Source organism: Anastrepha obliqua, chromosome 4 (genome assembly GCF_027943255.1).
Source record: "Anastrepha obliqua isolate idAnaObli1 chromosome 4, idAnaObli1_1.0, whole genome shotgun sequence".
Taxonomy (NCBI): Eukaryota; Metazoa; Arthropoda; class Insecta; order Diptera; family Tephritidae; genus Anastrepha; species Anastrepha obliqua.
In genome coordinates, this window is record NC_072895.1 from 112,254,496 (window position 1) to 112,270,516 (window position 16,021).

Below are 16,021 nucleotides of genomic sequence, written 5' to 3' on the forward strand. Positions count from 1 at the left end.
TTTTTAATAAAAAAAATACGAAATAATTGAAATAATAATATGATTCTAGTACGGGCGATAGCCATTGATGTTATGAACAACATATTAAAATTTCAGACGATTCGGTTGAATATTGTTTTTTTTTTGTGACAACACCAGGCCAAAAAAAGTCGTTTCGAGATAAATGAGTTCAAAGTTTGACGTACAGGAGCGCGCGGACCGCTCTCTACCTAGTTAATGGACTGTAGAAGCTATAATATTGGGAATTCCCGCATGAAGTTTTCACAGTATATTTTTAACTAGGTACATATGCTATACTTTCGAAATATCGAAAAAAAAAATCGATTTTTTAAAATTTCCACACCACCGGGTCCCCTTAAGTTGGTTTTTGTATTACTTTAACCACTTCACGCTCGGGTTTTTTGATACGTTTTATAAAACACTTACAAAAAATTTATATAAAGCTTTATAAAATGTAAGAAAAGAAACCATATAAAGAAGCCGATACAAATGACAAGTAGCGATTGGCAAGCACGATTCGTTCATGTGTCGTATGTAATACAAACATGTCGAAACCTGCACAGCATCGGTTTGGTAAGTTAGAGTATTCCACCGCACGCGAGTGTTGTTCCTTGAAAATCATAAAGCAGTTAAGAAAATATATTACAATTATTTTCCAAATGGTCTATGACAAAAATTTCATCACAAATTTTTCATTTACTTCGATATTGTTAATTATAACAAAAAAAATAAATAAATGAGTAGGCAGATGAGTAACCACAAGCTCTTCTTTTGTGATGTGTAAAAAATTCATGGCGATAGCTATAAACAGTATCTCATTAGATGAATATATGTAATCGGTGTTTTTTTAGCTACATGAGAACTATTGATATCGATAACTATCGTATGGCAGCTGAGAATGGCAAACTGTTCAGTGAAGTCTCTGATAAGTCATCATGAATCATTTAACGCCAGAACAACGCTTCCAAATTGTGAAAATTTACTTTGAAAGAAAGAAAAAAATTAAACCTGTTCGCGAGGCTCGTAGAGCACTAGCGGCATTATCGATCCTTATTTTTCTTTTTGAAAGAAATGAGCTGCCGTTACGTTGAATGGTCAACGTCTTTTAGTTCCAACAAGACGGCGCAACTAGCCATGCAGCGCGCTTAAAAATCGATTTATTGCAATATTCAAGCTATCATTGATGTCATATGGCCAGATTTATTTGGAAAAGTAGTCGAAAATTAGACTAATCGAATGGATTATATACATAAATCATAGCCGCGGCGGATATACTTGTATGCCGGATATCATATTAAAAAAATAAAAACCATAGATCTTAATAAAACAAAATTCATTTCCACAATATTTCTGTTTCGTATCATTTTAAGTTCTACAACTCTTAAGGGATTTAACACCAACTCACTTACAGGTAGATGGTTGTCGATCCATTGTGATAGAGGCATAGTATTGGGTTGTTCGGTTGTTGTATTTTTTCACAGCTAACTTCACACTTAAGTCGCATTGTCATTCTATGTTTTGACAGCTGATATAGCACAAGGCTTGTGTGTGTGAATAAATTCAATTGATTTTACGCAGTAGTTTTTTTTCGGTGCCCTTTTAAATATGGCGAGCAATAAGCAGCATTTTCGTCATATTTTACTTTTTTACTATAGAAAAGGTAAAAACGCTGTTCAAGCCAGAAAGAAATCAGTCGATACGTATGGAGCAGATATGTTGACAAGTACCAGAACTGGTTTGCAAAATTTCGGGCCGGCAATTTTGATGTCAAAGATGCACCACGTTCTGGAAGGCCGGCTGAAGCTGATAAAGACGCGTTAAAGGCATTAGTTGATGCAAACCGGTGAATAACAACACGCGAGAGCGGTGAGAGGTTAAATTTATCAAATTCAACTATTTATGAACACCTGAAAGGCCTGGGTTTAACCTCGAAGCTCGATATATCCACACAAAAAAAAAAACGAAATTACTTTCCGAACAACCCAATAAATTGAACGTTTTAGCTCTGTTCCTCTCAAACTTTTGATTTTTAGATTAAGACACTCCTGCCGTAAATGAGCGATAAGCATTGCTGTTTTCTTATTAAAAATAATAAAAAATACTTACCTCCAACTTACTTCCCTTGCAACATATCAGTTCGTCAACATGTTGATTTTTTGCGCCCAAAGGATTTTTGCACAAACTTGATTATTTTTGTTTTTGTTTTGAATACACCTTTTTTAAAACAAAAAATGCAGTGTTCTAAAATTGTAATATATTTTTCAATTTTTTCTTTATTATTAGGTAAATATAGTGTTTGGATTACAATTTTTATGAACTTAATAAGTTCCATATATTGAAGGAAGATTTCTGAAAATAAATAATGTAAATTGATAATTAAAGAAAATGTCAGGGCAATGAATGGGATTTTTTCATATTTAGAATTTTGATAAATTTTTTTGAAGAAATAGGTATTATAGGATAAAATAATTTAAAGCGAATTAATATAAAAAATAAAGCCACAAAATAACTTACGAATTAAATATTTTTAAGGTAAAAATTAAGAACGCTTAAGAAATCGTGTGCACCAAAATGAAAAATATAAATCAATAAAAACTACGTATCGCCAAAAAAATGTGCAATTTTAATTTAAAATTAAGTAATTAAGTAATATGAATATCTCATTCACGTTGAGGTGTGTGCAAATGGAGAGTTTTTGTGATTTTCTGAAACGTAAGTGAGTTAAGATAATTTTCTGGCGGCGAAAAATTATTTTTATGTCTATCATTTTTGAACCACACATTACTCACTTTTTTTGGAAATTAGTACTTTGCTTTCTGTTTTTGTATTATGCGCTTTTTCTGATTTTTAATCAATTCAGCTAGCGTTAATGCGTGAAGCTTTTGCCTATTACATAGAAGAGTCTATTTGGCCTTTTTGTATAGTTTATAAATACTGAGCGAGCATACATTCTGTCGAAAAAATGTCGGGAATTGTTCATTTAAAAACCGCGCGTTATATATATGTCTAAATTTTTTTTGCTGGAATGTTGGTACAACTGTCCACCATAGTGTTGCAGAGTTTGAGCATGATCTGTCAACTAGCTTGTTTTTGGCATTTAATTATATCAGTCAACCGCAGATGAGTTCTAAGATTTTCACTAAGGATAAAAATATCGAACAAAGAATTTGTCTTAAATTGTGTGTGTTTCAACGGGATTTCGTGTGCCGAATCGTTGAAAATGTTGCAGAAAGCCTATGGCGAGTGTGCTTAACGGGTCTACAAGTAGTATAAGACCTTTGCAGAGAGCCGAGAAGTCGTGAAAGATTTGCCGCGATTTGGTCGCCAATCGACTTCTTCAACGGATGAAAACGTCGAAAAAGTCAAGGAAATGGTGCTGGAAAACCATTATTTAAGTTTGACATTCAAAATTTATCGCAACATTTTACACCATCAATTGGGTATGAGACGCATGGCTGCTCGACTCGTTTCAAAATAGTTGAATTTCTTTCAAAAAATTCATCGGAAGAAGGTGGCTGAAGACTTGCTTGAGCATTGTGAATTCGGACCCAACCAACATAACAGGTGATGAGACGTGGGTGTATGAGTTCGACATTCAAACCAGTCAGCAGGCGGCTGAATGGCGATATCCACATGAGCCGAAACCCAAAAAACCACGTCAAAGTCGGTCAAAAGTGAAAGTCATGCTACTCGTTTTATTTGGGTATCATGGTGTTGTGCAGTCGTTGTTCATTCCAAATGGTTCTACGGCAAATAAATAATATTATTTGGAAGTTATACGAAGTTTGAGAGAGAATGTGCCTAGGAAGCGGCTCAATTTGTGGAAAGAAAATTCATGGATCTTGCACCATGATAACGCACCGTCTCGGAAGGCTCATATTGTGAACATTTTTTTGACCAAAAGCTCGACAAATATCATCGAACAATCACAGTATCCACAGGCTTTAGTCCCTTGGGACTTTTTCCTTTTCCAAAACTTAAATTGCCACCCCGCGGACGCCGCTTTGAGTCGATAGAGGCCATTAAGGAGAATGCGCTGAAGGAGCTGAAGAAGATCTCTTCAAACGCGTTTAAAAGGTGCTTTGATGACTGGACTAATCGTTGCATATGTGCATTGCTTCGAATGGAGCCTATTTTGAAGGCGACAGAATAAATTTTGATGATTAAACAATTATTTTGCGTTTTATTGAACAATCCCCTCTGTTAGGTATTTGGCCGAGCAGAAACATGAATTTATCAATAAATATGTGGTGTATGCAGTTTATGGCGAACTGAATGAATAACTGATTATTGAATTTTTATAGAACTAATAAATCATACGACGCCTTTTTTTAACAATAATCATCAGAAACTCAACCAAATGGTGAACTTTGCGATACCAAATAAATTTATGCTTATCAAGTTTCGTAAATAATTTCAGTTTTTACTTTTCTGTTTCCATTTCGCTTGATTAAATAAAATCTATCAGGGATTTCGAATGCTATTAACTGGTAAGATTATCATCGGCTGTTGCGTAACTATTGCCAGACGTTTTTAAACCGAAGAAAAAGCACTTATTCATTTTGTTCTACTATATAATCGCAATGGATTTATAGTTTGAAAACTTGTAAACATAATAGACGGCTTGTGGATGGAAGAATGAAGCACCAGAACCAGAACTGCAGAGCGAGAAATAAAAGAAGAAACGCTAAGACTATGGCAAGACCATTAGAGATATGAAACGCGCGGTAGATGGAGGGCGAGACTAATAAATGATATGCAGCACATGGCACAGCAGGAACTTCGATAAAGTAAACTTTTCACAATCCAAATACTGTCGGGGTATTTTAGGTATTTATGTTCAAAATGAGGAATGCATATACGGCGCTGCAGCCGAAGATGACGCTGAACACATTCGCGTTGGAAATAAGAACGACAAACATTAGAGAAGGCAGTCGGCCATATAACCATTGGAAATATAATCGACAAAGGGATACGCGGTGAGGAAATGCGAGAAAGCATCAACATATTTGCGGAAAATATTCAATGAATCAATGCGAAAGCGGTTTCAAACCAGGGAGGATTTTAGTATATGTTGTTGTTGTTGCTGTAGCAGAGCAAACTATCGAAGGTGACACCCAAAAGTTTGGGGTTGTTAACGGTTGTTGTTGTTGTAGCAGCATAAACAATCCCCATACATAAACTGGGAATGCTGCTGACCGTCCTTGGTCGGTTATAAATCCGGGTAGTGGGAACGCAGTTAACGATCGGTGGTGTTGGTGTGTCATCGACTTTCACCTTTATAGCTGCGGTTTGAACTGCTTCGTCCAGATGATAAAAAGGTCGCAGGTGAGATAAAAGTTCACTTTGGAACTCAAGTCTCTACCGGACGCCATTAACGAACAAGCGTCAGCTTACGAGACCAGTGAAACTGTGCTGGTGTTTCGCGAAGTTTCAAGATAAAGAAGTGGAAAAGCAAGAGTGAAAGGACACCAGACTGCGGCACACCTTGCTTTATTCACCTGTCCTCCTCTGCTTTGGGCTGTGGTCTCAAAAAATGACATGCATACCAATGCTGCGACGGCGGATTTGATGATGCGTCGCGCATTTTAAACACCCTCATGTGGAAAAAGAGACGGTCGCCTGCCTTCAAAAGTAAAATTTACATTCTTTCGGGTATTTCAAATTTCATATGAGAACTTCCTAGCGTAGCTAATTACTTATAATATAAGAGAGATATGGAGAAACTGCGTATGATGATGCGGAGCACACATTCTTTAAATGCGAGAGGTGGAACATAGCTATTGCAACGAGCTATTGGTGTATTTACATCTGAAGAAATAATCGAGAAAATGATGATAGACGAAGAAATATGGAATGCCGTCGCAAATGTCTTGAAGGCTATTATACGAAAAAAGAAGCGCGATACGGAAACCTCTGCTGAAGAACATTGAGCATGGGTTTCTCAAAACAGGCGACCCTGGACACAGGGTGAGTAAATAAGTGGCCTTTTTAGGACGCCGTCTTGGCCCTCTACCTCGAAGCAATGCGGAAGCAGTCCCGGGGTGGAGGGAAAAATCCAAGAGAAGGGATATTTTTAGTGAACTCATCACACACGTAGAAGCGACGGTTACTATATGGTGCGAAGGCATTTTTAACCCAATCTCACCGCAAAAAAAAATAATAATATAAGAGTGCTTAAAATTAAAAAACAAATACATATATACGTTGCTTGCGTTCTGGTAGAAAACTTTCTTATCTATATTAGAAAAATCACTTACAGCTCAGAATCATCACAAAAAAATTTCAAAAATTAAATCAATGCCTTTTTTCATATAGGTTCTTCTCGTGTAGGAAGGACGGTTAAAAAACTTAAGTATTTATGTAATGTAATACCGAATTGAGTTAATACATAAGCATAAACTTACTTATAATGTTTAGTAGGATATCTTGTTTTTTTTTATTTGTTAGTGAAATTAAAAATTGTATGAACTACAAAAATTGGGTTTTCAATGCTGATGAAATGATTACAATAAGTAAATTACAATAACATTTTTTTTAATACACCTTCGCCTTAAAAGCATTGCAAGCTAAGAAATATACAATTAATGTCTAAAATTCAAATTTTTTCCGATAAGTTCCAATCGTTTTTTTTTAAATAGGATTGCTTGCTGCAATAAAACGTATAGCGAAGCTGGTCGAATGATTAAGTTATGAGAAACATTTTTTATTAGAAATGAAAATGAAAACAAATTCGATCGGAACTTAAATTTCAAAGAAATATGTTCAGCTTAGTCAGAAATCTCAACGATATTTTAGTTTTTTCCACGGGCAATATTCGGAACACCACGTTCAACAATTAAATGCTTAGTGATATAACAAAAAATGTTACACAGAAAATGGAATTCGCGTAATTGAATACAATTAATAATATTTTATAGTGTTAGTTCGTGTTAGTTTCACTTAAAATGGTAATGATTAACACACTGCATAGTATTATGCATGTACATATAAATGTATGTAAGTATATATGTTCATATATACCTACAATGAGTTTTATTTGCAATGCAAAATTACTTTTTTCTTATTTCATTTTTTTTTTGTTTTGTTTTTGGAATTTTTGTGTGTATATGTATATTATATATATATGTATGGGTGTATGTATTTATATTATTTATATATTTATGTATGTATATATAGTTTTTGTTGTTCACAAATTTTAATTTCACAAGATATCTCCTCTCTTTCCAAAATCCACCTCGCACTTAAAACATATATATTTATATATATATATATATGTAGGTATGTACATTCACAAAAAATCGTTCCCAAAAATAAATGTTTACATCTGCATAAAATATGTATGTGAATGAAGCCTTTAAAAAATGTTGCTCTATATGGATCTGTGTGTGTGTATGTATATATGGGTCCTCTTCAAGTATTCTGCATATATATATGTATATGTATATGTATTTGTATTTGTATTATATGTATGTATGCATATATACACATTATAATATATATATATATTTTTTTTTATGGTTATGTGTACTCTTATGTCAACATTCTATTTAAGTAAATATAATTGCAATAGTTGCTATTGCTTTTTGTATTTCGGCTTCCGCGTGTAGTGCAGCTTTCATAAAATTTTACTATTAATTTTTCGTTTGTCTGGTTGCTCTAGGCATTAGTTAGTTTGTTGGCTCCGTGTATGAAAACTCAGTAATAATTACAATACGTCACTAAATAACACTAATATTCGGAGTTAATGATTTCTTTTTTTTGTTACTATTTACGCAGTGGTTGATCTCCTTTTGTTAGTTTAACTCTTTTACTTAATTTTTTTTTTTTTTTTAATTATTATTTTCACTTAGTTCACGAACGCACAAAAGAACGAAAAACTATTTATATTTCCGCCGCTGCCAATTCGGCTTCGTATTATTTTTTTCTAATTGTTTGTTTGGTTTTCTTGTGTTTTAATTTTTTTATTGTTTTTTTTTTGTTTTGTTTGTGGTTACTTTTTTGTTTGTCCATTTCATTATAACGTACGTTGGTCGTTTCTTTATATAGTGCTTTTCTTTCGTTAAATTTATATGTATATTTATATATATTTTTAATTTAATCGATATTCAATTTACGAAAAGACCCCTCAGGTACACTCACACATTTGGGCGATGGCGGCGATGCTGGTGAGGGCGGCGTCTTATTGGCTCCTACTGTAGACTCACTTTGTCGCAATTTCTCATCGACTCCATACTTTTCATCCTCATTGAAATAGTCGCTGTATTCATTGAGCTGTTGTTCGTAATTTGCCATGGCTTCATCGTAGCTACCATTACTGCCACCATATTCGACGGGTAGGTACTCCTTTCCAATGGCTTTTTGTAGAGACTCCAGCGTTGAATGTATGTGGAGCTGTGGTAAATGGAAATTTAATTAGTAATAGAAAAAAAGCGATAAAGAGATTTATGTACAAATTTATTTCAGTGCTGTATTTTCTATATTCCACCTATCTCTCTCAAATTGCACTCAAATTGCCAAATACAAGTAAAACTTGAATTGACGGGTTTTGCGCCTTTTGTAGCATCTACTGAAATTTTGCAATACATGTTCTCATGGAACATTTAAGTCCTCAAATATCGTGTTTTTGTGTTTTTCATAAGAAAGATAAGCTAGGGGGTTAAAATGTGCCACAAAAATTATTCATAAAATTCTACTACGGAGCATTCATAATAAAATATCTATTTGAAATGGACTTATAATTTTTTTTACAGGTATTATAGAGACTTGGCGGCCGCCGTAGTCGAATGGGTTGGTGCGTGATTACCATTCGGAATTCACAAAGAGAACGTCGGTTCGAGTCCCGGTGAAGCACCAAAAATTAAGAAAAACATTTTTCTAATAGCGGTCGCCCCTCGGCAGGCAATGGCAAACCTCCGAGTGTATTTCTGCCATGAAGAAGCTCCTCATAAAAATATCTGCCGTTCGGAGTCGGCTTGAAACTGTAGGTCTCTCTATTTGTGGAACAACATCAAGACGCACACCACAAATAGGAGGAGGAGCTCGGCCAAACACCCAAAAAAGGGTGTACGCGCCAATTATATATATATATATGCAGACTTTTATAACCAAATTTTGGACCTACTGTAAAAAAAACTGAGAAACGCTGAATTATATCTTTGTTCCACAGAAGTGGTCTACTCACTTTCAGAATTATCTGGTCGTTTTACTGTTACAAAAGTGCTAATGGACAGTGTAATGGCAGTCAATATACTAAAAGAAATTGAGTTTTGCTTATTTTGTTTAATTTTTAAACAGATACAGGTGATCAGAATGGAAGTACTTTTTTCCAAGAGATTTTTTTGACAGAGATCACTTTGGCGATCAGCGATGGGCAAAATTGCCGTATTTGGGCTGAAAAACAACTCGCAGCCATTCAAGAAAAGCCATTAATTACGTCCTTTGAAAAACAACCTTTTGGTGCGGCCTATGAGCTGGGGGAATCATTGGCACATATTTCTTCAAGGATCAGTCTGGCGCCAATGTAACAGTGAATGGTGAACGCTATCGCGCCATGATAAACGACCTTTTCATGCCAGGTGACGAAATTTGAAGCCCGTGATCTCCACAACATTTGATTCCAACAAGACGGCGCTAATTGCCATACAGCCCGTGAAACAATCTCTCGTCTCAGACCAATGGATTAGCCACCAAGATCATGTAATATCACATCTTTTGACTTTTATTTGTGGGGGTATGTAAAATCTAAATGCTTTGTGAATAAACCAACTTTGATTGAGGCATTGGAAGCCAACATTACTAATGTTATTCACGAGATACCGACCGAAGTCTTCTAGCGAGTCATTCAAAATTGGTGTTTACGGCGCAGTTGCGAGCAACATTTGAAAGGGATTATCTTTAAAATGTAAATGTCATCATGCACCATGTAGAACCACACAAATAATAAAGATTGTCCAATCAATTTGAATTTTCGTTGTTTTATTTCATTTTAAAATCCGATACACGTAATTTAACACCCTTTACTTGCATTTGGGCCTTATTTGTTTGGACCTTTATTGATATTAGTTCACGCTCCATGCGGCTCTACGCTAACCAAACCAGCCGCACTTACTTTTCAGCCATAGACTTTTCCTCCTACAGCTTTCCCAAAAACGTATGTGTTTTATGTACAATATCATTAACCTACAATAATGGGCTCTATGCTAGCATTGTACAGGTCGGTCCACAGCTTTTTATGGCGTTTGGAGATTTGTACAATGTATGGTACAAAATATTTTGGCGCGAAACGCAAATACTTGCGCGACATGCTGCAAGGTTTTGATTATTTATTTATTTTTTATTTAATTTTTTATAAAAAATATAGTAAGGGTTTTCCAATAACAGGTGTTAGGTGTTAAACAGGAGAGATGATTAACGATTTTTTATGGCCGAAATTGGATGGTATTGATCTGGACAACGTTTATTTTCAACAAGACGGCGCTACGTGCCACACAAGCAACGAAACCATTGATCTTTTACGGGAAAAGTTTCCGGACCACTCGAAGAGGTGATAACAATTGGCCACCGAGATCTTATGACTTTTTTCTTTGGGGCCACGTGAAAGAGAAGGTCTACACCAATAGCCCAGGATCGATTCAAGACTTCAAAGATGGAATTCATGAAGCTATCGAGGACATAGGGCAGCCACTTTGCAATTCGGTTATGGAAAATTTCATGGTCGTGGTGGACATTTGCCTGATGTTATTTTCAACTATTAAAACATCCAACAACTAATAAACATACAACCATTTATATTAAAAAATAGCATTTTTCTTTGAATATCAAAATAACACCTCTTATTGGAAACCCCTTTATATACCACAAAAGCCTTATAACTTTAAGTTTCAAGCTTTAAACAAAATTGAAAATAAATTCAACAAATTTTCATAAAAATTTTAAACTTTTTATGTAAACAGTCCATTGAATTTTAGCATAAAAAGCAATTCTAAATGACTAAAAACTGATAAAGGAATTGTTTTTTTATATTTTTTGTGGATGGTTATTATTATTATTATTATTATTATCATTTAATGGGCTACAAAACTGCAGGCCTAGAATTTTTCTAAAACTGAAATGGTAATTATTTTAGTATAAAAAAGAAAACACTATTAAATAAAAAATATATAAATAGTCAAAACAATGCAATATATTACGCTGCCACTTCAGCAGCATTCTCTAAAGGCGTTTGCAAAGTGTTTCACGCTCTTGCAGCAACAATAAAAACAAACGTACGTCCAGTCTTAATAAAAACGAAACCAAGTAGTTTCGAAAACCAATCTTTTTGCATCTCGCAATTTCGAAATCTAACGCATTTGCCTGGTAGGTAAGTAAATAGAAGTGGTAGTCGTTAAATTCTTCATTAAATTATTTTGTTTTAAGTGCAAACCCATTGATCTGGCTGACACTTAATCTAACTAACGATAAAAACTTTTCAAATTTTATTTATCCATCACTCACCCCCTATTGTTCTTTCTATTTAATGGCAAGTTTTGTCATCATTCACTCACCAATTCCTTTTGTTTCATAACTAAGCGCACTAAATTTAAAATGATTAGGGCATCCATGGAAGCATTTACGATGTGTGTACCCACGAGATTAGTAGGCACGCCATATTCTAAGAATGCGGCCATCTTTTTGAATAAATTCGGTTCGAATTGACGTAACAACGCATATGGGATTTTGGAGAAATCGATTATCTCAAGTACACCGCTAATAATCCAATTATCATCGGTGTTGGCCTCAATTTCGGAACGGAACATTATATAACGGAAGATATCTTTGGCCGTATAAAGAGAAGTATCAATTTGGCCCATACGTGTGAAGTGTATGCGTGGACCGCCAGGACCTGCTGGCTTCGGAAGTGTAGCGAATATGCTGTGGGGGAAAAAAGTAATTAATAAAAAATAGGTTCATAGGTCTGTCAATCTCATGAACTCACCCCGCACGGCAGATACCGTAAACTTTATCGTCAAGGCATCGACTCTTCAGCAAATCGCCGGCTGTCGTTTTGTATGTGTAATAGTAATCGATGCGTTTCTTTGCATCATCCATATTGTATTTGCAAAAACGCAGGAAACCCACAAGGAATTGATCATCGGTGCGCGCTGTCAAATATGGCTGATCTTCAATCCACTGACGCAGTTCGACAATGTCGCCGGCAATACGTGATTCCACTTCGTTGAGTTCGGTGGCGGCGACCGCAGCCAATTCAGGTGCCAATGGTCGAATTTGTGCCATTTTATGGAGATTTTGTTCTTGAACCGAATATGGTATTAAATATATGATTTTGAACCAGAACGATTTTTCAACTGTTTTTGCTTAGAATTTTCTTTAAAGACGGTTTAACAAAAGATATAACTGTAAAGAAACATTTGAAAGAAAATTTAGAAATCTAGAAGTAATTACTTTTTATTTTTATATTTAATTTCTAAACAAAAATATTCAGAAGTTTGAAGCAAAGTTTGTGAAAGTCATCAAAACCTAGTACGCAATTTATTGAAAGGGGAGTAGGCGTAGCAGTGAATAGCTTTTAAGCCACAAATAATGATAAACATTTTAATGGGCAAAATCAGCACGAAATGGCGTATGTTTACGTATGCAAATGAACATAAACAAAATGGAAATGTACGAGTAATCTTGTTGTCGCTGCTTGGGTGCGAACTTCACTGTGGAGGACAGTAAATATCAAACATTTTGAGTTGTTTATTTGCGGTTGGTCTCGTTGGTATCGTTGTCCTTTATTCGGCTGACACAAAAATAGCACCTTGTTTGGCACATACCTAAAACACGTTTCCAGGATAAATAATACACTTGTGTACACAATAATAGCAGCGCCACATATTGCTAAGTTTTGACTATTTATTTAATTTTAATTTTATTTATTTCATTTTTTTATAAAAATACAGTTCACACTACAATAAAAACTATACAACTCAAAGTTTACGTCTTTGTATAACACTTTCAAAAATTTTTTAAATTTCATTCAAATTTCAAATTTTTAGTTAGAATTTTTGGAAAAAGAGAAGGTGTACGTCGATAAGCCAGCAGCAGTTCAAGAGCTAAAGGATGAGATAATTCGGCACATTAACGGCATAGAACCTCAATTATGCCTCAGCGTTATCGAAAGTTTGGACCATCGGATGGAGGTGTGCCGCCGAGGCCGCGGCGGCCATTTGGCCGATATTTTGTTCCATACGTAATACCTTTATATGGTGAAAAAGCGTAACACTGTCGGGAAAAAAATTATAAAAAATCAACGCGAATTTCGAGCCAGTTCTAATTGGCACTTTATTACACCAAATTCAATGGGCTACAAAACTGCGTACTTGAAATTTTTCTAAGTATCCGGATTAAAAATATTCTGATTATCCAAAATTTTTATGAAAATTCGTTAAATTCGCTTTAAGCTAAATGGCTTAGGAGAAACTATATTTTTATGACAAAATAAAAAAAATTTTAATAAAAAATAAATAAATAGTCCAAACTTTGTAATACGCCGCGCTGCTATTATTGTGAACACAGATGTATATGAAAAATTATAAAAAAAATTATTTTCTATTGCTACTTTTTTATTAAATTATTATTATTAAATTAATATTACTATATTTTGATTAATAGTTTGTCATTCAACCAGCTTTTAAATCATTATTTTAAGCCACAGTTAAGAATAAAATAATTTAAAGAATACACTTTCCAATACACTATTAAATTTTAGATTTTTTTCTTTTTTTATATATTTTTATATAGCCAGCTGATTCCCCCTGAGTTTAAAACACAATTTTTAACATAAAATTTGTTTTTGGTATTTTATCGATTTCCATAAATTTCCCTTATGCTTTGTTTGTTTATTAATATCACCAACAATATTCGCTTAAACTCGAAATCAAACTGATTAGGAACTACCGGCGCAAAGTGCAGCATTGAATTGAACACTAGCCGAACACTCTCGTCTCTACAGCCTCTTGCCTCGCCAAGCACTAATATGAAACTTTCACCCGATCACCCCCGATAAAGCAAATTGATTGTCGCTGATTAATGGGTCGACACCGATAAAATTTTTTATTGATAAGATATTTAAATACATGCACATGTACGTGTGTGTATGTGCCTAGCGTGTGCGTATATTTAATATTTAATCCTAACTACGCAGGCACAAAAACACTATTAAAATTTTTCAATTACAAAATAACAATATTTTTTGTTTGAGAAATCTTGGATATATTTAGCTATAGTCGATAGAAAATCCACTTAACGATAGGAGATTGATGCGAGCTGGTTTAGCGCGTATGAATAGATGATTAAAGTAACAGAAGCAAAGTCTATCGTAATCTTTTTTGCATTACATACCGGTTCTATTGAGTTTCCTGATAAATAAGGCTGACGGCAGAGCGTGTACTTGAAGCAAACTCTGCCTGAATGCTGTTTCTCTTATCGCGAATTTGAAATCGAAAACTGTCCCTTATATTTTTGAAACATTCAGTTGTTTTCCATGTGACGTTTACGATTAGAAAAATAGAAATTTGGTGATAGTATCGCGATAAGGATAAATGTTTATTTTGTGCTATAGGCAATGTTGCCAAATTTCAGAACAAGCTATTTAAGACACGAACTCCTCTTGCTTTCCAAAAATTAAAACAAAAACAGAATTTAATGCTAGATTCTTTTAGTAAGCCATAACTTATGAGTTATATTATACACAAGTTATATTATACGGCGATTTAAGGGGTTAGGGTCAGAGGCCCGTAAAACTTATGGTTTTCAATAATTTTTTTTTGCTAGTCCATTGCTTTAGTTTACAAAAAAAAAAAAACATAGCATTAATACATGGTGAACAATATGAAGTGTTACCTATTTAAAACACCATAACTTTTTTGTGTGAAATTAGTTTTTATGGATTTCAAAGACAAAATTGTTCAAAAATGATTACAATTTTAACATATGTACATATGTATATTCACTTTAGCTCGATATGACCACCTTTTGCCTTGACTATAGCCTTCAAACGGTCAAAAAATGAGTTGCATGCTGCACGAATGTGATCTTGAGGTATTTTGGCCCATTCTCGTATAACGCTTTTTTCAGCGCATCCAAATGGCATATTTTTTAGTCCTCACCTTGCCCTCCAAAATGGACAAGATAGAATAGTCTGGCGAATTCGAAAGCCATTGTGTGGACGAAATGAAGTGTGGAACATGATTTTTTAACCATTCTTGGTTCACACGAGCTTTATGAGAAGGTGCCGAGTCCTGTTGGAACGTCCATGGTATACGACCGAAATGTTTGCGTGTCCACGGCTCTAAAGCAGCTTCTAAAACATTTTCCCGATAATAAGTCGCATTCAGTTTGATACCAGACTCGATAAAATCGATTGGAGAGCGCCCATCAGCGGTCACTGCGGCCCAAACCATTATTTGAGATGGGAAATTGCTTCGAGTGACCATACGTAGGCTCAAATTCTCGTATGAGCGTTCGGTCAAGTAAACACGATCGTTTTGAGTGTTTATGAACTGCTCAATTGGGAAATTTTTTTCATCAGAAAACACAATGTTAGGAAATTCGCCACGTTCATGCAAGCGCAACAACTCCTTTGCTCTTTCGCACCGAACTTTTTTTGCTGCGGTGAAAGATCGTATGCTTTTTGGAACTTGTAAGCCTTGACCTTGGGCTCATTTTTCAATATGCGTCGAATGCTGTCTTGCGATATTTTCAGTTCTTTGGCCATTTTTCTTCCACTTCGACGTGGATTTCGTTCAAGTCGAGCCTTCACTTTCCGAACCATTTCTGGCGTTGTTGCGGTTTTTTTTATCTACCTCCATAGCGTTTTGCAATGCTACCAGTATCATTGTAACGTTTTATAGTGCGATACACAAACATTTTATTCACTTTGAGGTGACTGAGCTGACGAACAATGGCTGGTTGTGATTTTCCAGCCAAATATAACGCAATCACACTTTTACGATTGAATCCCATCACAGACAAAAGT

General features: G+C 34.9%; 1 protein-coding gene across 3 annotated transcripts in view; it reads right to left on the bottom strand.

Annotated features, from left to right (window-relative positions):
• Positions 1-2,239: 2,239 nt before the first annotated feature.
• LOC129243805 (clavesin-2) overlaps positions 2,240-16,021 on the bottom strand; it is a 58,510-nt gene continuing 44,728 nt past the window's right edge. For 2 of the 3 annotated variants that reach the window (XM_054881126.1, XM_054881127.1), the window contains exons 2-4: positions 11,978-12,396; positions 11,547-11,913; positions 7,492-8,394 (exon numbers count right to left, since the gene is read on the bottom strand). In XM_054881126.1, the coding sequence (XP_054737101.1) occupies positions 8,098-8,394; positions 11,547-11,913; positions 11,978-12,276 (963 nt within the window). In that variant the 5' untranslated portion in view covers positions 12,277-12,396 and the 3' untranslated portion in view covers positions 7,492-8,097. Of the gene's footprint in view, positions 2,350-7,491; positions 8,395-11,546; positions 11,914-11,977; positions 12,397-16,021 lie in introns of those variants that run through there. The other variant, XM_054881128.1, reaches the window with a different exon arrangement.